The sequence below is a fragment of the Hylobates moloch genome, unplaced genomic scaffold, assembly GCF_009828535.3.
Source record: "Hylobates moloch isolate HMO894 unplaced genomic scaffold, HMol_V3 SCAFFOLD_60, whole genome shotgun sequence".
Lineage (NCBI taxonomy): Eukaryota > Metazoa > Chordata > Mammalia > Primates > Hylobatidae > Hylobates > Hylobates moloch.
Genome location: NW_026652335.1, coordinates 473267 through 499727, shown reverse-complemented (window position 1 = coordinate 499727; position 26461 = coordinate 473267). Strand labels below are relative to the sequence as shown.

Below are 26461 nucleotides of genomic sequence, written 5' to 3'. Positions count from 1 at the left end.
GGGCCCCGTCTCTTTTCTTGCCTGCTTTGCCTTAACCACTTGTGTTTCTGGATGTCCCGGTTTCTGACTTTAGACCCCCTCTCTGCTCTCAATGCCAGTGCTGCCCGATTCCTCACGGTTCTCCCCATCTCGCCTTTGGCTCCATGGCTTGCTCAGCCCCCCACCTGAGTTTCTCTGCAGATACCTGCCTGGCTACCCCATCCCAAGGTCCTTGCTTATTTCTCCCCTGCACTCCTGCCAGTGGCCTGACCCCTTCTGCCCTGTGACAATTGTCTGCACCCTCCATCCGGGGTTCTCCAGTCAGCCAGCCCAGAGCTATGTAAACAACAAGTCTAGATGTGTCCCTATTTGGGCAACTCTGCAAGGGAAAAATAAGAAGTTGTTAGAATGCTAAGAATGCAGAGCATCCAGAGATTCCATAGGCAGTCTTCCTCCTGTAGCAAAATGTGTCGCTGAGATGAGGCATAAAGAAGTGGCTTCACTCCAGGAGGGCCGGCAGCTGAGAAAGGAAGGAAGGTGTGTGTGAATGCCAGGCTGGAAAAAAAACCCTTATTTCTTATTTTATCATGAGGTGGTTTTCTTTGAATTGCTTAGAATTGTGTGTACTTTTTTTTTTTGTAACAACTTCACTTTAACATAATGTTTCTTATTGCCTTCGGCTATAATATAATAATATTGATAGTAGGTTTGAAAGACTTAGCAAATAAAAATACAGGATTCCCAGTTATGTTTGAATTTCAGATAAGCAATGAATATCTTTTTTCGCGTAAGTGGGTCCCAAATATTGCCTGTGAATCCTGCATTTTATCTTATGATGAGGGCTTAAATTGTGCCGTGCACGTGCTCAGTGGTGGTGTGTAGTGGCCCTAATGAATAGGCACTGTGTGTGGGTCTCTGCTATGTGCCAGGCACCTTATGTCTATTATCTCATTTAGTCCCTCTTTTTTTCTATTCTCCTTTTACAAATGAGAAATTAGAGGCTCTGAGATGCTGAGCAACTCGTCCAAGGTCATAGCCAGGAAGTGGTAGGACTAGGATTTTCACCTTTGTCTAACCCCCAAAGCCCATATGCTTCTATTTCTTTTTTTCCTTCCTTCCTTCCTCCCTTCCTTCCTTCCTTTTTCTCTCTTTCCTTCCCTCCTTCATTCTGTCCCTCCCTCCCTCCTCTCTCTTTCTTTTCTTTCTTTCTCTTTCTTTCTTCCTTCCTTCCTTCCTTGCTTCCTTCCTTCCTTCCTTCCTTCCATCCTTCCTTCCTTCCTTTCTCTCTCTCTCTCTTTCTTTCTCTTTCTTTCTTTCTTTCTTTCCTCTCCTTCCTCCCTCCCTTCCTTCCTTCCTTCCTTCCTTCCTTCTTTCCTTCCTTCCCTCTGTCTCTCTCTCTCTTTCTCTTTCTTTTTTGAGACAAGGTCTTGTTCTGTCACCCAGGCTCCAGTGCAGTGGTGCCATCGTAGCTCACTGCCACCTCAAACTCCTGAGCTCAAGCAATCCTCTGGCCTCAGGCTGCAGTAGTTGCTGGGACCACAGGCATGTACCACCATCCATACTCTTTCCTGAATCTCTTCTCCACCACTCTCTCCAAATCAAATTGTCTCTTCACCTTTTAAAAAGTTCAGGACTCTTTTCCCTCACTGTCCCCTCTCTGCACACACTCCTAGAAGAGCAGAGATCCCTGTATGTTAATCTACAGGAAGCAGATCCCATGGACGGCTGCTTTTTCCAGGTTCATAATTTATTGTATAAATTGAATTATCACATGACAAGTTGACATGAGCTTCTCCAGGCATGAGAACTAAACGGCTGAGGCACAGACAGTTTAGAATCCATTATATTGCTTTCACAGCTGGAGTTTTTTTAGATCTTGACTTGAAGTGAAAGATCATCAAAGCAATGCCTCCATATGTGGCCAGAACTCAACTCATTGTACTTGTGAGCGTCTAAGAGTTGAAATGTATTTTAACGCCTGGAATTGGGCATCAGTTTCTGGACCTGCCATGATTGCAATCTAGCCAAAGCTACACATTCCGCAGCCACTGTCCTTCAACGTACGCAACCTGGACAGCTATTTTTAAAGCTAGAAATACAAGCTAAAATTCATGTGGACAATCCAAGGTAAAGGTGGGAAAGTGTCACCTTCCACCAAATCCTATTAACGGAGAGCAGGCTGCAGTTCCATTCCCAGAAGGTAACGGGTAATCCTGGGAATCAGAAAACAAAATAGAAAACTACAGCACAGAGGCAGAGCCCTAGGGAGATAATAAAATCAAATGAAGTGAACAGGAGTATACAAATTGTAAACCCCTAAAAACTGAGATAATGGCCCTAGAAGCAAGTATATTAGGCCAAAGGGAGACCCCCTAGAGGAGGAATGAAAATGAGCATGGCAGAAAGTCCTGCAAATACAGCTCCCTGTGGAGCCCAGAGAACACCAGGCAGCCAGGATGCATCTGTGTGCGTCCACTCAAGAGCCCTGGACCCCCAGGTTCTGGCTGCAGAACAAAGGCTGACAGGCAGAAAGCTTGATGCTGGGGTCTGGACACCTTGGAGGTGCTTATGACACTGGCTGCTGAGTGTGGGCCTAGCATGATTCTGGTCTTCACCATCATGAGTGTTAAGGACAGAGTGTTTCTGGTACTTGTATTTTGTCTTGTGTTAGGGCTGTAGTTCACTTTTGGTTTATATTTTTATTTATTTATTTATTTATTTATTTATTTATTTATTTATTTATTTTGAGATGGAGTCTCGCTCTATCGCCCAGGCTGGAGTTTAGTAGTGTGATCTCAGCTCACTGCAGCCTCCAACTCCTGGGTTCAAGCAATTCTCCTGGGTCAGTCCCGCCTCCACCCCACTCCCCCGCCAAGTAACTGGGATTACATGTGTGCATCACCATGCCCGGCTAATTTTTGTATTTTCAGTAGAGATGGGGGTCTCACCATGTTGGCCAGGCTGACCTTAGGTGATCTGCCTGCCTCAGCTTCCCAAAGTGCTGGGGTTACAGGCGTGAGCCATCATACCTGGCCTTGCCTACATTTTAAATTAAGTGACTGGACAGAGTCATTCCATCCTGTAGCACTCTCAGATTCAGGGCAAGGAAGGAATGGGAAGAGAGCAGGCTAGGAGGAGAAAGTGAACAGGATCAGCAATTTTGTGTTTCTCAACAATTGCTCTTCAGCTTTGCAAAGGGAACAGGTGAATTTGAATCCTGGCCCATCCAATTACTGACCAGGAGGTGTTGAGAAGGTTACGTACAACCTCTCAGAAGCTTTGTTTCCTCAGCTAAAAATTAGTATAATAAAATCTCCTTACCTTAAGCTTTATAAAGGCTCAAAGAAGTGTAAATTGCTTCACAGTAGTCGCTAGGCAGTTAGCATTATGTAAAGCTCCCCCTTTGAGCAGAGGGCATAGACCAGTAGATGCTATTCTGAATAACCCACTCCAGCAAGGCTCCAACAGAAGGAAGTAATTATAAAGTATTAGATTTGAATGTAAGTCCCCTCTGGCCCCAGGGTCCTTTTCTACCTGAAATGAGGCATCTTCTAAAACAGTGCCTTATGTTGAAGGAGAATGGGATCAAATAAGTATGAATTGCCAATGCATTTGGATCATTTGGGGAGTGCTTTCAATTTTTTAGTGGAAAAAAATGCTCTTAAGCTTAGAAAATGTCCCCATTCTTCTAGGCCCCGAAGCATGCTGAAGTCATCATTTATTACATATTTGCTGAGCATCTACTCTGCGTCGGACATTGTGCTAGGGAAGATAGACCGGGCCCCCTGCCCTTAATGGTGCCTTCATGTTGATTCATACATTAAACAGAGTCACACAAATAAGGATAAAATTCAAATGGTGATCAGTGCTATGAAGGAGGAAGTCAGGATGTATAAAAGCCTAAAACATAGAGAACTACGTGAGCCTTACCTTTCTGCGATAACTCTTCCTAATCCCCTATGCAGGAAAAAGATTTCTTGTGAAAAGCAATGATAGAAAAGCAATCCAGGGAAGCAAAATGAAACCCAGCCTGAGTTAGAAAAGAGAGACCAGTATATGACATTCTAGACTGGACTCTCCTTTACTCGTTTTCAATGGGCTCATGGGCCAGTGTTGATTTTGCTGACTGCCTCAAAGGAAGTAGTGTCTTCCTCAGACTTAACCACTCTTTTCCAAGTGAAGACTTGGGTGGGTTAAGCAGCACGGATATTAGCAAGGCAGGAATTAAGAGGGTCCGCATGAGGCTGGGTGCGGTGGTTCATGCCTGTAATCCCAGCACTTTCGGAGGCCAAGGCGAGGTCAAGAGATCGAAGTGATCCTGGCCAACATGGTAAAACCCCGTCTCTACTAAAAATACAAAAATTATCTAGGCATGGTGGCGTGTGCCTGTAGTCCCAGCTACTTGGGAGACTGAGGCAGGGAAATCACTTGAACCCGGGAGGAGGAGGTTGCAGTGAGCTGAGACCGCACCATGCACTCCAGCCTGGCAACAGAGAGAGACTCCGTCTCAACAACAACAACAACAACAACAACAGCAACAAAAAGAGGCTCCTCTTGAAGTATAAGAGTCAGTACCAACCAGCCCTCGGACACAACCAAACCTAGAAGAACTGAGGCTGGGATCACCACCTTGCCCAGCCTCCAAGAGTTACATGGAGCAGAAAAGCGGTGCAGAGGAAGCACGGCCCACTGCAATTGCAGATCTATGTATTTTAGCCAGAGATAGATCTGAATGGTTTCCAGGAGCTTCTAAGAGCCTGAGCATGAAGCCCCTCTTGGAATTGTCTTTTCTTTCTCTGCCTTAACTCAAAAAGTTGAGAGGGGACACCCTGAAGCTTATCCCCAGTATGACCCTGCTCCAACAGCTTCAGCAAGGGGATGGGGCCCGATTCCACAGGGCAGCTCAACTTGGGGACTCAGCTTGCAGTCCATGCTCGCCTCAAGCCTTTCCATTATGTGCTTTATTTTTGGTAACATTGGTTTATTTTTCAACTTATATTATTGGTCAAATTGTTATGACTACTTGGGGAATGCATCTCACCACTGCTTCAGAGCTCTCCCCTGTAACAAAGGAAACCAACACCCAAGCGCTGTGCTAGTTTTTCTATCTCTTCTCTCTTTCTCTCTCTCTCTCTCTTTTTTTCTTTTTTAAGACAAGGTCTTGCTCTGTTACCCAGGCTAGAATGCAGTGGCATGATCATGGCTTACTGCAGTCTCAACCTCTCGGGATCAGGCAACCCTCTCACCTCAGCCTCCCAAGTAGCTGGGACTACAGGTGCACGCTACCATGCCTGGCTAATTTTTTTGTACTTTTAGTAAAGACGGGGTTTTGTCATGTTGCTCGGGCTAGCCTCGAACTCCTGGGCTCAAGCAATCCTCCCTCCTCAGCCTCCCAAAGTGCTGGGATTACAGGCTTGAGCCACCGCACCTGGCCTTCCCCATTTTTCTCTTAATCCATATCTCAGACAGGAATCTGTATCTCTCACTCTACGGATCATTCTGTAGGCACTATGCTAAATCGGCACCAATTCCAAATTTAGTCCTTAATTCATCTTGGCCTTTAGGCGAGCGAAGTTACAGTGGTAAGTTATGCTCGTTCGCTTACCAAATCTCTTACTTGGTATTTATTCCCTAGGGGTTACATAGAATAGAGTGGAGGCAGCAGACATGGGGAAATCCTATCTTTTAAGAAAGAAAAAATGGGCATTTTTCTCATGGGGAAGGATTTTTATTTTTCAAATGGGTGTTCGAACTGTAATGATTTCATGACATCTGCTTAATGGTTTTGTTTCTCTGTTTTACAGAAACAAACAGTCGTTGCTGTCAAAAAAGAGGTAATTAGTCTTACACTTCCAGTGAAGAATGGTTTTAAATCTTCTAACAGATTATATGTACTTTGTTTTACCCTCTGCACTTGGTAATGAAATGAAAACCACGTGCAATGTCCAAACAATTATTTCCAAATTCATGGACAGCACAGAGTGACGAAGCATCTTTTGTAAGCTCTGGCTGGGGCTGAGGCTGACACTCAGGGTCTGAAAAACCCCTCAAAGGCACAGAGCTGAAGGGTGGCCAGAGAGGACTGTGGAACCAATGCTGCAGGCTGCAGAGACTCTATATCCCCAACGTGGCCCCTGCGCCTATCATTACAGGGCCAGAATCTACCGAAGGTGGCAAACTGCCGATTTTGGCAAATCTCATGTCTGGGGCCCAAGACAGAGTCCTGGGAACCATGGGGCATTGAGGTGGGATGTGCGGTTAGCTATCTGAACATGGAGGAAGGTGGTTGAGGAGGGGATAACTTGCTTTGGCCAATGCTGCAGAATCAGGAAGTTTAAGGATGTCACCTGTGGTGGGGACCACTCTCTGCTTCTGTCTGCCAAAGGCACATGAGGGAAAAGCCAAGTGTTTGTCCCAGTGTCTCAGCCGAATGCTCCTTAGAACTTTTTTTTTTTCTGCTGATGCTTTTTCCCAGACTAATGCATAATGGCTGAAGGAGGCCACTGATTTGAAGTCTGTGGTCATCTGTCCACTGTGGGCCTGACCCACTGGTACTGAGGGGGCTGGCTCTGGGCATGGAACGGGGTGCGGCTCTGGGTTTGGAGGCTGTGTGTAGTGACACTGAAGGGTTGGGAGGGGGGTGGTGGTTGAACGCCTTCTGACAACTGTGTCTCTTCCAGATCATGTATTACCAACAGGCCTTGACGAGGTCCACAGTGAAGTCTTCCGTGTCCCTGGGAGGGTATGTCCCTGATTTGTTGAACTTGCTAAAGTCTGAGCAACAGGTAGACAAGAGGAGAACTTCTGCGAACTCCACAAGTCCTGGGCTGACAGACCGAAGACTCAGCAGAACTGGGAGGGACAAAACCAGTCTCTTGGGGGCTTAGTTCCTAATTCATCTCTCAGGATAAGCCTCCGGGTCTCATCTTGGGTTAGGCAAAATCAAGGGTAGGTGAGGTTCTAGGAAAGACTGTTATGTTTCTTGGAATCCACTAATGTGTGGATGGGGAAGGTGGAAAGAGTTGGAAGTCCATGGGCTGAAGACCCTGTGAGGATCCAACACAGCCTGGGTTCCTATCGTTACCCGTTCCAATTCATTAGGGGTGTGTGAGTCATGTTTACTGGTTCCACGTGCTACTAAATGTCCGTTGTTCATCTTTGATTTAAAATCCCGTTAAGATAAATTGGACATTTATGTTTGATTTATTGAACTTTCTGGCTACCTTGACCCAGCCCCCCATAGGATATCATCTAGGAGACGAGAAAGAGCTGAGCGCCGCCTCCCACATGCAAGCAGTTATTCCTTTAAAATGCAGAATTTATTTTAGGACTGCATTGCTAACTCTGGGATTTTCCTGTACACGTGAAAATAAACGTGGCTTATTCCTGGGAGGCACGATGTGACTAATCATGTATTCTGACTGTGTAAGACTCAAGTCATGGTACTAATTGGGACTGAAGATGCTGTGTTTTGTTTAGTGCCTTCCTTCAATATGGTTAAGGGCTGGGCTCTTGTAAAATTTTTTTACATCTTCCTATGTCCCCAGTTTGCAAAAATGCCACCTGCCTGAGAAAATATGCCCTGACCCCACCCACATTTCAGTGACTCTGCTGCTGCTGAGCCCTGATCCCAGCTGAGGAGAGCACCTGTGTACTCAGGGGCATTCACTTTGGGTTATAATCATCATCATTGTTCTACGACAAACTCAAAACCATTTACTTCCGTGTTCCACAAACCCAGTTTCATGAAACCAAACAGAAAGAAAATGGAAGGAGACCCAAGGATATTTCTTAGACCCACTTTCCAATTTTTATTTGTCTCAGGACCTCATTACCGTAATTTTGACATCATTAGTGTTTTGACCCGTGAACCAGTTTTGTTGTTGTTGTTGTTTTTGTTTTTTTCCTCCAGCTTCTCCACTGGTAAAGGTCTGGGCCCATCGAGGTGGCTCATGCCTGTAATCCCAGCACTTTGGGAGGCTGAGGTGGGCAGATCACCTGAGGTCAGGAGTTCAGGGCTGAGGTGGGCAGATCACCTGAGGTCAGGAGTTCAAGACCAGCCTGGTCAAAATGGAGCCCTGTCACTACTAAAAATACAAAAAATTAGCCAGGCATGGTGGTGTGCACCTGTAGTCCCAGCTACTTGGGAGGCTGAGACACAAGAATTGCTTAAACTCAGGAGGAGGCTTCAGTGAGCTGAGATAGCGCCACTGCACTCCAGCCTGGGAGACAGAGCAAGATTTTGTCTCAAAAAGAAAAGAAAAGGTCTGATTGTCAACTAAGAGAGTCTTGGGAGAGAATAAGCCAGAGGGCTTGAGTTCTGAATAGAATTGCAAACCCAGTGCTTGTCTCTAAGGTACCAGTGGTTTATCTCCAAGGCATGGATCCTGTTCTGTCCAAATCTCATGGCTGAGGGAAGACTTCAGGGCAGGTGCATTTCACATTCACTGTGGACACAATTCCCCACCTATGGGGAGGAGGCACAGCAGGTTTTCCATACCCAGACAGCAGGCAATGCATTGACTCAGAAGGTCTGACTCAACTCAAGGGAATTAGCTCTTTTTTAGAAAAGTCTTTTAAATTGACACATAATTGTACATGTTTAGGGGGTACATAGTGATGTTTCAATACATACAATGTATAGTGATAGGATCAGGGTAATTAGCATATCCATCATCTCAAACATTTATCATTTGTTTGTGTTGGGAGCATTCAATATCTTCTTTTCTGGCTATTTGAAAGTATATAAAGTAGAACAGAGGTTACTACAGACTGGGAAGGTAAAGGGGAAGGGGAGATAGGGAAGTATTTGTTAAAGGATAAAAAACTAGGCCGGGAGCGGTGGCTCATGCCTATAATCCCAGCACTTTGGGAGGCTGAGGCAGGAGGATTGCTTGAGTCCAGGAGTTGAAGACAAGCCTGGGCAACATAGTGAGACTCCATCTCTACAAACAATAAAAAAAATTAGCCAGGTGGTGGTGCATGCCTGTGGTCCATCTCATCATGAGGCTGAGGTGGGAGGATGGCTTGAGCCTGGGAGGTCAAGGCTGCAGCGAGCCATGATTGCATCACTGCACTCCAGCCTCAGTGACAGAGCGAGACGCTGTCTCAAAAAAAAAAAGTTACAAAATTACGGCTAGATAGTGTTCTGTAGCACTGTAGGATGACTGTAGTTAATAATAATACAGTATGTATTTCCATAATAGCTAGAAGAGAAGCAATTAGCTCTTCCTCCAAATAGTGTGTTTGGGCCAATTAAGCCCCAGGTTTAAATAATGGGCCTAAGTTTCCAAACCCAGGCATTATCCTGACAAAGGGTAGAATCCAACATGGCAAGAGTCTTGGAGTCTGTGGCAACTTTGGGCGTCTAAGATGGGTGCAGAGATACAAGTTTGAACACTCCAAGTTGGCTTTGAATCTAAAAACCTGTTGGTAAAACATAAACAGGCCATATTTTAATGAAATCGGTACAGAAAGGCCGGGCGTGGTGGCTCACGCCTGTAATCCCAGCACTTTGGGAGACTGAGGTGGATCGCTTGAGCCCAGGAGTTTGAGACCAGCCTGTGCAACTTGGCAAAACCCCGTCTCTACCAAAAATACAAAAAAAAAAAAAAATTAGCCTGGCCTGGTGGTGCGCGTCTATGGTCCCAGCTACTCAGAAGGCTGAGGTGGGAGGATTGCTTGAGCCTGGGAGGCAGAGGCTGCAGTGAGCCAAGACTGTGCCACTGCACTCCAGCTTGGCTGTCTCAAAAAAAAAAAAGAAACAGGTACAGAGGAATGACAGAGGGGCTGGATGGAAGAAAATGTTTCATTCCACAAGTAGAATTGGGACTGATTTTGTCAAATACCTGCCAATCCCAAGGGTTATTTGATTCGAGGAAGTTTCTAGGAAAACAGTAATAAGTATGTCGCCAAATGATACAGGAAAGGAGGACAGGCTGGTCAGTTGACCTGTACATTGATGTCGTATCTTGGGTGTCGAGCTTCTAGGAAATCATTTTCTGTTTGCTTTTCAGGATTGTGAAATACAGCGAGCAGTTCTCATCCAATGATGCCATCATGTCAGGCTGCCTCCCCAGCAACCCCTGGATCACCGATGACACCCAGTTCTGGGACTTAAACGCAAAATTGTATGTATTTTATATATTGGTGTTTTTAAAAATCCATTTTTGAGTTACAATTCACATGCCATAAAATTCACCCATTCAAAGCATACAGTTCAATGGTTTTTATTATATTCATAGAGCTACGATCAATTTTAAAACATGTTCATTACACAAAAAAGAAACCCTGGATCCCCTCCAGCCTTAGGTAACTATGAATCTACTTTCTGTCTTTACGGATTTGTCTATCTGGACATTTCCTATCAAGGGCAACAATTGGAATCGGAGGAATGACAGAGAGACTGGCTGGCAGACAATGTTTCATTTCACAAGTAGAAGAGGAACTGATTTTGTCAGATACTTGCCAATCCCAAGGGCTACTCGATTCGAGCAAGTTTCTAAGAAGACAGTAATAAGTATGTCACTAAATCGATACAGGAAAAGAGGACAGGCTGGTCAGTTGACCTGTGTATTGATTTCATCTCTTAGGTGTTGTGCTTCTAGGAAATCTAGGAAAGACTATGGGGTCCTTTGTGATGAGTTTTTTTTCACTTAGCATCATGTTTTCAAGGTTTATGAATCTTGTAGCATGGATCAGAACTTCATTCTCATTTATGGTTGAATCATCTTCACGGTATGGATGCACTAGAGTTTGTTTATCCATTCATCCATTGATGGACATTTGGGTGGTTTCTGCCTTTTAGCTATTATGAAGAATGCGGCTATGAACATTCGTGGGCAGGTTTTTGTGTGGGCATGTTTTCATTTCTCTCGGGTGTATATCTAGGAGTGGAATTGCTGAGTCAAATGGTGACTTTATGTTTAACAACAGATGGGTTTTGAAAATTAAAAAATCATATGTATGGCTTTGCATGTTTGATATCTAATTAGAGTAAACTTAAGTTCTGGGCAGGCAGGGCCCTAAGCCTGCCCTTTCCCTTGCCCTTTGGCTCTGTTTGACTGTTTTGAAGAGTCATTGCTCACTGGACCTGCACTCTTACGTTATTTGGAAGAGGGGGCAGAGGCAGAAACGCAGGAGAGTTCCAGCACACAGAGGGAGGAAGAAGAGAAGAGTGTAATGGTCAAGTTAGAGGGAGAGAGAGAGGAGGACAGGGGAGAAGGGACAGGCCTGAGTGTGTGAGGGACGTGGGGTGATGGGAAAGGAGGGAGTGCCAGGTATAGGTCACAGCTTGGGTCAACGCTGTCGAGGCCATGAGGAACACACAGGTGACACTGACCCAGCTGGGTAAGCAGGCCTGGGCTGGGAGGGCCCTCATTCTCATCTCAAGCAACACTGGCTCCTATTCCATGTGGCCCACTCTGGGCAGCCAACGGGTTAAAGAGGCCACTCCTCTGGATTCGGGGATCCCCTGTCTACTAAGGTCAACTGCAGAGTCAAAGACTCCAGAACTACCTTCTGGGGAGGCTTCCCTCATCCTGTTTGGGCTCTGGCTATTGGGGTGCTTCTCTGCAGCCCATGTCTGCCTCCCAGGGTACTGAATGAGAGAGGAGACCTGTGTCGGCCTGTGGACAAGCGTGTGCGGACGCTGGCTCTCCATGGAGGAGAAGGCAGGGAACCTGGGCAGGAAGAGGGTTGTCCTAGGAGGGCTTGGGGAGGACAGATGGATGGCAGCTGAATTTTAAATAAAATGGGGAGCACGGTGTTGAAGACAGGTAGAGGTTGCTGGTGAGAAGAAAAGGGTGTGTTCTGTGTAAGAACCATTGATCAGAAGGCACTGGGTGGATGACAACTGGAACTCCCCACTAAAGTGGGAAGCCCTGTTCTTTTTTGTGGATCCTATATATGTATTGAACCATATATATATATATATACATATATATATATATTTATTTTTTGGTGCACCTATCACCTGAGCAGTATACACTGAACCCAGTTTGTAGTCTTTTATCCCTCACTCCCTTTTCACCCTTCTCCCCTGAGTCCCCAAAGTCCGTCGTGTCATTCTTAAGCTTTTGCATCCTCATAGCTTAGCTCCCATGAAAGCGAGAAGTCTTGTTTTTAATGGTTTAGATTTTAGAACAGTGTTACAATTATTGGGGAAGCTTAATAAAAACATCAATGTTCAGGCCTTATCCTCCCAAACCTCTTATTTAGTTGGCCTGGGTTGCTCTCTCACCCCTAGGGGTGTTTTTTGAAAGCTCTGCTGATTTTCACAAGCAGCCAGGATCCTTAGGCTGGTTTAGAGCATTGATTCCCAGTGTGGGCCCTGGACCAGCGGCATCCGCAGCACCACGGAACCTGTCAGACATGCGTGTTCTTGGGCCCCACCCACTCCTACTGAATCAGAAACTCGGAGGTTGGGACCCAGCAATCTGTTTCAATGAGTCTTCCAGGTGATTCTGGTGCATGTGGAACTTTGCAAACCACTGTTGTCGTCACAACTCAGCTTCTTACTAATTATGTGAGACTTGGCAAATCTTTAACCTCTTTGAGCCTCAGTTTTCTTGACAATAAAATGGGATAGTAATACTCAACTCATAGTGTTCTTTTAAGGATTCAACGGTATGTGTGTAACACACCGTACCTCATATAGGACAATGTTCTGTGAATGGCAGTTGTTAATGTTATCAGTTTTCTTATTGTTTTTACACTTGTTCTTATGGAAAGTGTAAAACCTGCTTGGCATGCTTTATCTTGGATCCCATAGGCATGAATTGTGCCTGGTTCTGGTCCTAGCTGCTACGTCAGTGGGAAAAATGGTGTGAGGCTCTTGAAACCTTAGTTTCAAAGGTCTGTGTTAGGTTTAGGAGAATTCTATAAGGGATAGGAGAGAAAACTGAGTCTTTTTCTGATTTTCTGGAATGTTAGATCTCTGCTAGCTGGGCTCGAATGTCCTACCTGGGATCAGGGAAATCTTTCCAAACAAGGAGGTGCAGTGAGACCTGCATCTTAGAGGAAGCCCTGAAAGGGAGTGCAGAGATGGCAAATGGGTCTACTCCAAGGCACCTGGCCTGAGGCAGGTATAGGAGGAGCCACCGGCTCCCACCAGAAGCCAGGGTGTGCCATGGTGGAGGGGCAGCTGTCGTGGGTGATAGGCACCCAGCAGGTGGCAGTGATTGTAGCACCCATCACCAATGCTGCTCCAGAATTCTCTCCTGGTCCAGGTGGCAGCCTGACCCTCTGCCGGCCAGGCTCCAGGCTGTTACCAGGCCTTGGAGGAGGCATTTGAATTCGTTTGTCCTTAAGGCTAAGCGAGCAGGACCTGAGTGTGGGCTCCCCACAGTAAGCATCCTCCTCACCTCTGGGATGGTCATGTCTTTGATGTGAGTCCCAGGGGACTTGTCTGTGGCCGCATCTTCCTAGCAAGTGATTACTTGGCTTGTATATTGTGCAGGGATTGGGAGGAGGAGGAGGATTGGATTGAGCCCTGGGCCATGAGACTAAAGGCCCTCACCCCAACCCAGGCCACCACCTGGCACAACTCCTACCTGTCTGGTGCATTTACAAATCATCCTTGCAGGGTGGAAATCCCAACCAAGATGCGAGTGGAGCGATGGGCCTTCAACTTCAGCGAACTGATCCGAGACCCCAAAGGTCGACAGAGCTTCCAGTACTTCCTCAAGAAAGAATTCAGTGGTGAGTCTTTGTTTAAAAAAAAAAATTAAAATAACTTACTTTTAGAAAGAGTCCTTTAATATCTAGCCTAGGGTTTGGGGAATTTCTCAGCAGATGTTTTCAGAGCTTTGCTTATGCCCTTAAACAGTCGCTTCCTTTCACAGCTTTAAGAATGGGACCTGAGCCCAAGACTCGTTCTTTCCATGGACTCAAAGAGGCCTCACCGTCTGGGGGAAAATTGCACCTGCTCACAGAATCCACATTCGGATCCCTCACATTTCTGAGGGCTCCATCCATCCTGGATGCCCCCACTGTCACCCGAGGAGCCCCGGCTCCTTCCAGCCTCTAAGTATAATGAAACTGGAGGAAGGGAAGGGAGACAGGCAGGCTTTCCCTTTCTTTCTCTTTTTGTCTCCCAGCCTGATTTTCTTTTTTCTTTTTCTTTTCTTTCTTTCTTCCTTTATTTTTATTTTTATTTTTATTTTTTTTATTTTTTTTTTGAGACAGAGTCTTGCTGTGTCACCCAGGCTGGAGTGCAGTGGGATGATCTCAGCTCACTGCAACCTCCGCCTCCCTGGTTCAAGCGATTCCCCTGCCTCAGCCTCCCAAATAGCTGGGGTTACAGGTGCCTGCCACCACACTGGCTATTGTTTTGTATTTTTAGTAGAGATGGGGTTTCACCATGTTGGCCACGCTGGTCTCAAACTCCTGACCTCAGGTGATCCGCCCTCCCCAGCCTCCCAAAGTGCTAGGATTACAGGCATGAGCCACTGCTCTTGGCTTCCTGATTTTCTTTAGCTCAGTGGTTCTACACATTCAGTCTGCCTGGGGATATTTTAAAACATGTTTTCCTGGATCTCATCCCTAAAGTTGCTTTTAAATTGGTGGGGGCTGGAATCTCTGAAGTTTTGGAAACTCCCCAGATGATTCCAATGTGTGGTGATTGACAGCCATCACCTTAGCTCCTGGCCTGATTTCTTCAGGGCCTTAGGAGGATATGGATTTTAGTGGAATGGGCAGGGCCACATTTTATGTCCCATCTCTGAATGTCAACTCATGAGGGGCACTGTGGCTTTTTTTTTTTTTTTTGATATGGAGTCTCACTCTGTTGCCCAGGCTGAAGTGCAGTGGCATGATCTCGGCTCACTGCAACTGTCGCCTCCGAGGTTCAAGTGATTCTCTTGCCTCAGCTTCCCAAGTAGCTGGGACTATAGGCACGTGCCACCACACCTGGCTAATTTTGTATTTTTAGTAGAGACAGGGTTTCGCCATGTTGGCCAGGCTGGTCTCGAACTCCTGACCTCAAGTGATCCACCCCCCCCCTTCGGCCTCCCAAAGTGTTGGGATTACAGGCGTGAGCCACTGCACCAGGACTGTGGCTTTTTAAACATACTGCACTTCCCGGAGAAGCATCCGCAAAAAATACGAGGCCAGATCAGAACCAGGCTGTGCATTCACCACCTTCATTGAAATATTTACCCTTACGGGATTCTTTTACTTCCTTGCTAAGTCCCCGGCCCTGGGGGCATCACGCCTGAGCCTTGACACTCGGCTGCTTACTACCCAAGATCCACTTGTCTGTGGCACTGCTCCAGAAACGAATCCTACTGGACATGCCTTTAGCCTGGCTGACTGCCGGATGCAGACTATTACATGATAATATGGATTGCTGATAATCCGTCTCCCTAATCACGTCTAATTGCCACTCTAGAACAAAACCCAGAAAAGATGGATGGACTGGCGAATAAGTGGTTATAGTGCCATCTAGTGGCAAAGTGACAACATACACTCTGAGTTTATTTTCTCCCCGTCCACTCATTCCTTAGTGAGAATCCAGCGAAAAGATTTCCCTGCATTATTTAAACCGTATTATCAGCAATCTCCTCATGAGATTCCCGAGGCTTTAGGTATGAACAGGGAAGATAAATCATCAATTTGCTCATTTACTTTTTAAAAAGATTTTTAAATTGAAATATTATTTGCATATGATGAAATTAACTTTTTAAAAGTGTACAATTCAGGGGTTTTAGTGTATTCACTAAATTGTGCAACCATCATCACTAATTCCAGAACATTTTTGCCACACTAAAAAGAAACTCTTTACCCGTTAGAATCATCTTCTATTCCTCCTTCTCCTGAACCCCAGCCCTAGGCAACCACAAATCTACTTTCTACCCCTACGGATTCACCTCTTCAAGACATTTCACATAAACGAAATCATACAATATGGGACCTTTTGTCTTCTTTCACTTAGCATAATGTTTTCAAGGCTTGTCTGTGTTTCAGCATATAATAGCGCTTCCGTTCCTTTTTTTTTTTTTTTTTTTTTTTTTTGACTAAGTCTCACTCTGTCGCCCAGGCTGGAGCGCAGTGGCGTGATCTCATCTCACTGCAACCTCTGCCTCCCGGGTTCAAGCGATTCTCGTGCCTCAGCCTCCCAAGTAGCTAGGGTTCCAGGTGCCTGCCACCATGCCCGGCTAATTTTTGTATTTTCAGTAGAGACAGGGTTTCACCATGTTGGCCAGGCTGGTCTCAAACTCCTGACCTCAGGTGATCCACCTGCCTCGGCCTCCCAAAATGCTGGGAATACAGCCGTGAGTCACTGCACCTGGCTGCTTGGTTCCTTTTTAATGACCCCATAATATTTCCTTGTTTGTATGTACCACATTTTGCTTATCCATTTGTAAGTTAATGAACATTTGGGTTGCTTTGACTTTTTAGCTATTATGAATAATGCTGCTATGAACTTTTGTGTACACATTTTTGTGTGCTCATTTAATATTTTTGGTGGGAAAACATATGTAACATAAATTTTACCATTTTAACCATTTTCTTTTGAGACAGAGTCTTGCTCTGTCACCCAGGCTGGAGTGCAATGGTGCCATCTTGGCTTACTGCAACCTCCACCTCCCTGGTTCAAGCAATTCTCCTGCCTCAGCCTCCTGAGTAGCTGGGATTACAGGCGCCCGCCACCACGCCTGGCTAATTTTTGTGTTTTTAGTAGAGACAGGCTTTCACCATGTTGGTCAGGCTGGTCTCGAACTCCTGACCTTATGATCCGCCCACCTCAGCCTCCCGAAGTGCTGGGATTACAGGTGTGAGCCACCCGTGCCCAGCCGAAATCTCCTTCCTTTTTAAGGCCAAATGATATTCCCTTGTAGTCTGCACCATATTTTGTTCATCTATTCTTTTATTGATGGACATCTGAGTGCTTTCCACTTATTGGCTATCATGAATAATTGCTTATTTAATTTTACTAAGCAATCAACTGTCTTTTGCTATGGGCAAGATGGTTTACATGGCACTTGTTGTCAGATCGGTTATATTTTAGTTAAGAGCATCACTGGTCTGTGATCTCAGTCCAAAGAACGCCCTAAAGTTCATGCTGAAAAGGAAGGACCTCTATAGAGCTATGGGACAAATGCTAACTAGTTTAAAACTGTGCAGCCTTTTCTAATATGAAACACCCAGGAGCTTTTAAAACATACAGCTGACCCTCTACCAACACTGGTTTGAACTTCACGAGACCACTTATAGGCGGATTTTTTTTTTCAGTAAATATATTTAAAAACTTGGGGGGATTTGCAACAATCTGAAAAAACTTGCAGATGAACTGCATAGCCTAGAAATAGAAAAAAGTTATGAAAAGGTATCGTGAATCCATAAAATATATATGTAGATACATATCCACTTATGTGTCCATTGACTGTTTATGTTATTAGTAAGGCCTCTGTAAACAGTAGGCTATTCGTAGTTACGTTTTGGGATTTTCCACTGCATGGAGGTCTGTGCCCTAACCCCTTAATTGTTCAAGATCAACTGTACTGAGAAAGGAGAGGAGAGGATTTTGTTGTTCATTTCCCCACACTGTGACACACTCCACGATTTACACACACACACACACACACACACACTTGCTCTCTCTTGTGATCGTCTTTATTTTCCCAGGCAAAAATTGCCACCTGGGACCACTGTATGAACATATGCATGGTGCCTCTGGACGCCGCAGGTTAGAGAACCTCGAGTTGGAGGGAGATGAAGGATTTGGGGGAACCTGGCTTTTCCTTCTGGGCCAATTCCCTGTGGCTCAGGTGATGCTCTGTTCAGTTCTGCTCCTGGCCAGACCTTCCCTGAGGGTCAGTCCATCAGCACTGCTTCTTGAACAGCCTCTCTGTAAGAACCGTTGGCCTGGAATATGCCTGGTGAGGGACTGCAAATGATGGGTTCTCTAAGCACAGCCAAACAAAGGAGGAAGAACTCACACTCAGTCATTCAATAGGAGCAAAGGAAGGAGGTCTTGATGAAGAAAACCACAGTGTAGCAACGCATGTATGGAAGCCTATTCATGTGCGAGCTCGTTCAAGCAATATTTGCTACAGCCAAATTCTAGAATAAAAAAGAGTATGACAACCTCTGGAGGGTGATATGAACCCCGGCCTGTGTATTGTTGGAGGAAAGGAAGCTGCCACGGTGTGAATGCATTGCTGCAAACAGTAGGTGCTAATCTAGTTTATTTCTAAGACCACATATTGAGCAATTACTAAGTTCCCAATGTTCTTCCAGGCCCTAGAAGTGAAGATGCGACTCCTTTCCCCAAGGAGTATTTTTGTCTAGAATCACAATGTGCAATAGCTTGTTCTGCGGCAGGAAAGGTGTTCACTGAGCTGGGAAATGGAATCCATCCTGGCTGACTCATTTCTTTTATTTCCTCTTTTCTTCTCCCAACTTATTTCCTGCCCGGTCCTCATCCGTGTGGACTTGTCACCATGCAGGAGAGAATCTGGGATTCTGGGAAGCCTGTGAGGATCTGAAGTATGGAGATCAGTCCAAAGTCAAGGAGAAAGCGGAGGAGATTTACAAGTGAGCATCAGCCAGGGTGTTGGAAAGCCTTCCCTTGGGCCTCTGAGGACCACCTCATTGCGCTTGAGGTGGAGATAGGACGAGAGGACAATAGCCTGGTAGCTGGCTGGGCCCTGGTCAGCATCAGTTCACTGTACTTGCCATGCTAGAGATACTTCCCCGCTGCGTTGGGAGGTTCGGGGGTTCCCTGGAGAAAGCCTGGTGAGACATGCAGTGTGAGTCACCTGTTCCTACGGGAATGAGTCTAGGGGTTAAAAAAAAGCAAGCTGTCCCGAATTACAGTGCAGAGTGCTCTGTCTTTGACTAAAGCCTTCTTAGGTGTCCTGAGGGGTGTGTGTGTGTGTGTGTGTGTGTGTGTGTGTGTGTGTGTGTGTGTGTGAGAGAGAGAGAGAGAAGAAGAAGAAAGATGGGAAACTTATTCCTCACGCTTCCTTAGAGATGTGAGGAACACAGGGGAAGGGAGCTCCTCCCGCATGTCTGGGACAGTGGGCGCAGCTTGGGGTACAAACATGGGTGGGCATATCTCATTCTTGACATCACAGCTCTAGCCCCCACTTGTTCCGAGCAGCAATAAGTCCGTCCCTCTCCAGGTCTGTCTCTCCTCCAAATTATACAAGAGCCAAGGGTTCCAGGTTAAAAGGGTCAGTCCTGTTTTCAGTGGCCAGGTGGAGAGGGAGGGGAAGGTGTGATGAGACCCCCAAGGTTGCTGAAAGCCACACTCCCCCTCCCTGACACTCCTACCCCTGCAGGCCTGGTGGGTGCTCCTGTCTCGCTGTGGTCCCATCCCTTTCATCTGCACTGGCTGCAGTGGACATGAATCCTGGACACCAAGGGCCCAGCATTTTAGTTCATACTCACGTGCTTAGCTGTGTTTCCCAAAGCCCAAGCACCACGCTGGGCTGGAACCAGCCCTTTGCAGCCACCAGACTATGGTGCTGAGCTTCGGGCAGCAGGCCAAACAGCCCCTTCCCTCTGAGGACTTAGCCTCTGGACCCTGGATGTCCTTCCTGCAAATGAACTCAGATTGCGACACCCCGGTTTCCAGAGAAGCACCAGCAGCATTGAAGAGAAAAGCTTGAGGTCTCACTTCTTCTTATACTTAGAGTTTCACGCACTTTCTTGCAAATTTGCCCAGCCCCTCCCACAGGGAGGGGATCCATGCGCTGAGAGAAATGGGGGTGCGGGTGGGGTGCAGTGGGGAGGGCTGTCGGTCCAGGAAGCTTCCATGACATCCTTTGCAGTACAATGGGTGCCTGACTGCCTTACACGCAGTGACACACACACAACTCCTGATTCCAAAAATCTGCTACAGGAAGCCTGCTGCCTCTGCCATTAGACCAGTCTCTTTCTTCCCCAGGCTCCCTGGTTATGTAAATCTCAGTTTCAATTCCAAAATTTTAATGTATATCTTATAAAGGTGGGAAAATATTCACATGAGTATTTCTAATTCAGCAACAGCTCAGAATTGGAAATACTGAGAGATCTCTGCATCCTGACATCCCAGGTAGAGCCACAGGCTCAGGAAGTGTGGCCAAGTTTGGTCTAATTGGGAGCCTTGGCCTGTCTGCCCAGGGGGTCAGACCTCTGGGTTCTGGGACCATGGGCTGCCTCTCGACACAGCATGTGAAATTCATTACAAAGCACATGTGGGTTGGGAGAGGAGGAGCAGAGACCCCCAGAACACCTGTGTGAAGGTGTCTTAGCCTGGTCCCAGGTTGGCCCTGGAATCCTGGTGCAGAAGGTGTGAAGTCGGAGGCTGTGTTCTTCACCCTCATGGCCAGGACCTAATCCAACCTGGGTCCCGGCGCCTTCTTGCTCTCTCTCCTGGAGGTTGGAAACATCAAAGTTAAAATATTCATATTCCCAATACTGGATGTTTCTTGCTTCGAGGAAAAATTGCCTGACAACCTCTTCAAAAGTTCACGCTCTTTAGTGTCTCCTAAAAAAACTGCCACCCTCACCCTCGGTAACCTGAGTCATATCAGTCCTTCCCTCCCAAGCAGCTGTGAGCTTTCCATGAACCGACTTGGTTTAGTTACTTTTGCTAACATCTCCCTCCCACCCCAGGCTGTTCCTGGCCCCGGGGGCGAGGCGCTGGATCAACATAGATGGCAAAACCATGGACATCACAGTGAAGGGGCTGAAGCACCCCCACCGCTACGTGCTGGACGCCGCACAAACCCACATTTACATGCTCATGAAGAAGGTAGGTGGGTCCGTGCTGTGGATATGGGGTCCAGATAGGCCTTCTGTCCCTAAGTACCTGGAAAATTCTTTAGATATAGGAAAAAGGGAGATGATACTTTTTTTGGCTAGCGCTTTGCTGGTTGTGGGATGCATCTAGGCATGGGGGCTCATGTCTGTAATCCCAGCACTTTGGGAAGCTGAGATGGGAGGCTATCTTGAGCCCAGAAGTTTGAGACAAGCCTGGGCAACACAGTGAGACCCTGTCTCTATATATTAAAAAAAAAAAAAGAGAAAGAGAAAAATATCCAGAATTGTCAATCGTCTCTTCTACCTGTCCACTGGGGTGGACTCGCCTTGAGCCCCTCACCCACAGGCCTAGAGGGACTCCTGTGGAAGCTGTGTGCATCCTTACAGGCCCTACTCTGCAGCAGTAGACAGGTAGGAGTAATGGCATTAGTAATGATAGCATTATGATAACAGCCATCATTCATCGAGGGCTTACAAGGTACAGTCGCTGTGCGAAACACAGAACTTTATGCTCAAAGACAACCCACAAGTTAGGCTTTGCTGCTGCAGAATCTAGTGGCTTGGTCAAGGTCTCACCAGAGATGGAGCTGGGATTCATAGCCAGGTCTGCCTGGGTTTCAAGGCCGAGCTCTTAGTTTCTGCTGCAGAGTGATGGCAATTCTCACCACCCTAGCCCCAAGCAAATATTACACATAGAGGCGTAGTGTCTAGGACAGACAAATTTGTGTGTGTGTGATTGTAGTAAGACCCTGTGAGAATTTAGATAGCCCTCTGGATTATTAACAAAGTGTGAATGCGGTGGCAATTTTTAAAAAAATATGTGAAGGGGACCTGAGAGAAAAAAAATCATTTTCTCAAGAAACTAGAATCGGAGGCTCAGAGTTAGCCTTAAAGAACTTGTCTAGTTTGATTCTTCTTTGGTGCCATCCTTGACAAGACTTTCTTTGGGTGCTTCAACTTCTCATTATGGCAATGATTTCTTTAATGGTAAAGTATCTTTATAGGATATAGGTTATGTGATATAGGCTATTTGATGTAGGTTATGTGATATAGGTTATATAAGCTAGATTATGTGATATAGGTTATGGATATTGGTTATGTGATATAGCTTATATGATATAGGTTATGTGAGATAGACCATCTGATATAGGTTATATGAGATAGATTATATGATATAGGTTGTGTGATATAGCTTATATGAGATAGACTATGTCATACAGGTTATATGATATAGGTTATGTGATATAGGCTATTCAATATAGGTTATATGAGAGATTATATGATATAGGTTATGTGATATAGATTATATGAGATAGAGTATGTGATATGGGTTATATGAGATAGAGAATATGATGTGGTTATGTGATATAGGTTATGTATATAGGTTTGTATGAATGGCAAATGCTGATTAGCTTTCCTGATTTATATTTCTTCTATTTAGTCTTTTATTGTATCATTTAAAAATATTTTTACCTTGTTTTTAAAGCATGTAATAATTTAGAATTGCCACCAAGCCAGATTAGCCATTTTCATCATTTTTTGAATCAGTGGGGTGTTTCTGTGTTTTTTGAATCAGTGGGCTGTCTCTGTGTTTTTGTTACTAGAAGATTCACAGCAGGGTTTCTTTAATAATAATCCTCTTTAATGTATTTTAAAACGTTTTGGTTCTTAAAAATGTAGTTTTTGGCTGGGCATGGTGGCTCATGCCTGTAATCCCAGTACTTTGGAAGGCTGAGGCGGGCAGATTATGAGGTCAGGCGTTCGAGACCAGCCTGGCCAACATGGTGAAACCCCGTCTCTACTAAAAATACAAAAATTAGCTGGGCATGGTGGTGGATGCCTGTAATCTTGCTACTCAGGAGGCCGAGGCAGGAGAATCACTTGAACCCAGGAGGTGGAGGTTGCAGTGAGTTGAGATCGCGCCACTGCACTCCAGCCTGGGCGAAAGAGTGAAACTGCGTCTCAAACAAACAAAAAAACAAACAAACAAACAAAAAAACCTGTAGTTTTCTTTTCATACAGCTTTTTAGGGGATGCCCAGGGAGGCCAGCTGCTAGCCAGAATGGAACAGTCATAGGTAACTTCAGAAAAGAATGGCATATATGCCCACTGGACTCTCCATATGCCGTTACAGCTATGTCCTATGGCGATACACTCAGCGTATCCCAGTGGCTCCATGATCCCTATTCCTAGACTCTGTGCTAGTTCTCATAACTTTTACTCCTCCCACTTAGTCTTTAGAATAGTGCCATTTCAATAAATTTTTAAAATATCTCAATCCCTCGTTTGTTGCAGTGGGCTTTGTCCCATATTGGGTATGACTAGAGTTTTCCGCTGGCTTAAAAGTAACAAGCATTCATGAAGCTTCTCTGAAACTGCCCAGGGTCCCAGTAAACATCCCCATAATTGGACTCTAAGCGTTGGTTGTTTTTGTTTTTGCTTTGGTATTCTCTTGCCTTTACACCCAAAACACAGGGCAGAAAGAGATGTCAGTGGCTTAGAAGTGGGCTCCATACTTCTGGCTGCTCATCTTCCTTGGAAGAAAGTCTTGGAGAGGAGAGGTTAGGTGTCCTCTTGTCTCATGCTGGCTTCACTGAACCACTCCAAGGTGGATCGTCGTGTGTAGGGTTACAGACTGTAATTCTCAAACTTAAAGCTGCAGCAGAATTACCCGGAGACTGTTCAGGTAGTTGTTAATTGTTAATTGTTTAGGTATCCTCATATGAACAAACGATGACAGGCAATGTCTCCATACATGACCAGCTGTCTCACCTGTTTGGCACGTAGCACGCAGCATATGAGAATAAGTGAGACAAATTAAGCAGTTCTGGGTCTAGTGTACTTTTAACTGTAGCAGCTTTTACGCAGCTGGCTACATTTACAACACAGGCTGAATCACAGACAATGTTGATAGGATCTGAAGCTGTGAGCTGTAAAACCTGAGACTGTTCAGGCTCGGGGTAACTCACTTCCGGAGTTTCTCATCAGGAGGGCTGGAGCAGGCCTGAGGAGTTCCCAGGTGAAATTGATGCTTCTTGAGGGGACCACAATTGAGAACCACTGCTCTCAACACCTCCCCGAACACCTTTCACCCAAGGAGACAAATTCTCATAACTTTTCCATTCTACTGCCAAGGGAGGCTTGAAAATGGCAAGGGTATTGGTTTGATTTGACTGCTTTTTCTCTCATAATTACTGTCATTTTCTTGTTCCCACTAGGATTCTTATGCTCGCTATTTAAAATCTCCAATCTATAAGGAAATGCTGGCCAAAGCTATTGAACCTCAGGAAACCACCAAGAAAAGGCAAGTGGAATTATCTGTAATTGCTGGCTGCCTGCTGTTTGGTTTACAGAGAAGTGAGGGTCTGTTTCAGCCAAATGGCTGTTATGGAGATATTTGCTTGATGAAAATATTGGGGACTGGGAAGTATTGCTCAGGGAATGAGTGCCTCATTTGCCTCATAATGCCCTGAAATCACTCTAGCAAGATTTCCTTAGTAATTGCCACCAGTAAGTTTTGTTTCCCTAATGCTGGCTTGAAAGAGTTTGGAGGATCAGACCAATAATTACCCTTATCACAAATGGAAGCTTCTCCTTGGTTTTTTTAACTGCTAACACGTTACCTCCAAACTGATATATGGGAATTAATTAAGCTACATCCTTGTATTTAAATTGTTCTAAGACCTTAGAGAGAATAGCAGATTGCACCCCAAGAGAAAATGCTCAGTGAAGGGGAAACGGACAGTAACGGACTAGGTATTCTTGCTGCCTCCGGGGACCATGTTTTAGAAGTCCATGAACTCGTTCATTCTCACTCTTCTCGTTGGAGATGTGGATCATCTCATCTGGTAGAGCCATTGGGACAATGGACGAAATAATATCCTGAAGGGCAGATTGAACTCTTTTCTGGGGGAATTCAATCTACAAGGATTGAAGATTCAGAATAGAAATGGAACGGCAGCTTGAACAACACTGTAAGGCTTTGGCAGAGGTTTTTCCACTGGCCATCGTGTGTCCTGTCCCCCACAAAGTGAGTGACCGTTCCCCTGTTTGCCGGGTCAGCCCACACTGGGCTCCTTTCCAGCATCTTCCATCAATTCAAAAGGGGGATGGCTGGACCAGAGCCTTTATCAAAGGAGAAAAAAAAACAACAACTTGGTTTCATTCTTGAGGATAATGGCCCTGTTGTGAAAAGGAGAGAAAAAAGGTCTTTGTGGTGCTATTCTTCTGGGTTTACCAAGTAAGGAAGGGAGTTCAGTGTCCTTGGGGACTTAAAAGCTTCTACTTTAAGCTAGAAGAAACACCTTTAATAGCTCCAGTAGTTCTGCCAGAAAGTAATGAGGGGAAAAAAGAGGAGTCTCGTACCTCTCTCTCCAGATATTTTAGAAGTTGGGGCAGACATGAGAATTCTCACTATTGTGAGTGAGAATTACACATGGATGCATTCATAAAGTGTGAAGCCTGCTCTGTGTCCATACCAGGACTGCAGTGGGTGTGAATTTTGTTCCATGATCCCAGGTATAAGACAATGTATTCAAACTTAATTTTTCCATGACAAGTTACACTCAGCTCCAAGCCTTCCCCTTGGCAGGGCTGGTGAGAGATCCAATGTCAGTGTCAGGCTTTACATCCTGGTAGGGGAGCCCTTCTTCTCCCTAAGGTAGATACAAGAGTTCAAGGGGCTTATGTAGTCAAGGGGCTTATGTAGTCCAGAAATCTGGAGTAGGTTGCAGGTCATTGTCTCTCATTGCTGCTGAAGTGCTTGGCTCCAAGCTTATGTGGGCCCTCAAAGGCAGGTGACAGGTGGGCTCCACTGCTCACTGCCCACTACATCACTTGGATACCTAGAGCTTTGTCCTGGCTCCTAAGGCCATGGTAGGGAGAGTTTGGTTCCAGGAATCCAGTTTGGCTTTGAAGAAGGTTCTGGCATGTGTCAAGATATTGTGCATGAGGCCGGGCGCGGTGGCTCACGCTTGTAATCCCAGCACTTTGGGAGGCCGAGGCGGGCGGATCACGAGGTCGGGAGATCGAGACCACGGTGAAACCCCGTCTCTACTAAAAATACAAAAAATTAGCCGGGCGTGGTGGCGGGCGCCTGTAGTCCCAGCTACTCGGAGAGGCTGAGGCAGGAGAATGGCGTGAACCCGGGAGGCGGAGCTTGCAGTGAGCCGAGATTGCGCCACTGCACTCCAGCCTGGGCGATAGAGCGAGACTCCGTCTCAAAAAAAAAAAAAGATATTGTGCATGAGCAGGGTACCACCAGCTCACCAGCCCTCTTCAGGCCTCTTCCATCTTTCTCTGTTCACTGGGGCCTAGCTATCTTGGACAGTCCAGCTCTTTCCTTCCTTCCCAGAACCATAGCTTTTGAAAATAAATGCTCCAGCCAGGCCCAGTGACTCACGCCTGTAATCCCAGCACTTTGGGAGACAGGCGGATGGATCAATTGAGGTCAGGAGTTTGAGACCAGCCTGGCCAACGTGGTAAAACCCTGCCTCTACTAAAAATACAAAGATTAGCCTGGTGTGGTGGTACATGCCTGTAGTCCCAGCTACTTGGGAGTCTGAAGCATGAGAATGGCTTGAACCTGGGAGATGGAGGTTACAGTGAGCTGAAGTCGTGCCACTGCACTCCAGCCTCGGTGATTCAGAGAGACTCCGTCCCCGCTGCCCACCCCCCAATCCCCCCTAAAAAAGAAAAGAAAATAAACAAATGCTCCAACTCTCTCCAG

The 26461-nt window shown here is 45.9% G+C and overlaps 1 protein-coding gene and 1 pseudogene across 3 annotated transcripts in view; one reads left to right on the top strand and one right to left on the bottom strand.

The window, feature by feature from the left end:
• Nucleotides 1-26461, top strand: part of LOC116463767 (regulator of G-protein signaling 9) — an 89705-nt gene that overhangs the window by 46026 nt on the left and 17218 nt on the right. For all 3 annotated transcript variants that reach the window (XM_032147032.2, XM_032147031.2, XM_032147033.2), the window contains exons 10-16: nucleotides 5784-5813; nucleotides 6660-6721; nucleotides 9996-10109; nucleotides 13565-13680; nucleotides 18432-18519; nucleotides 20587-20725; nucleotides 23952-24037. In XM_032147032.2, the coding sequence (XP_032002923.1) occupies nucleotides 5784-5813; nucleotides 6660-6721; nucleotides 9996-10109; nucleotides 13565-13680; nucleotides 18432-18519; nucleotides 20587-20725; nucleotides 23952-24037 (635 nt within the window). The remainder of the gene's footprint in view (nucleotides 1-5783; nucleotides 5814-6659; nucleotides 6722-9995; nucleotides 10110-13564; nucleotides 13681-18431; nucleotides 18520-20586; nucleotides 20726-23951; nucleotides 24038-26461) is intronic.
• LOC116463764 (ATP synthase membrane subunit K, mitochondrial-like) lies at nucleotides 1821-1990 on the bottom strand (annotated as a pseudogene).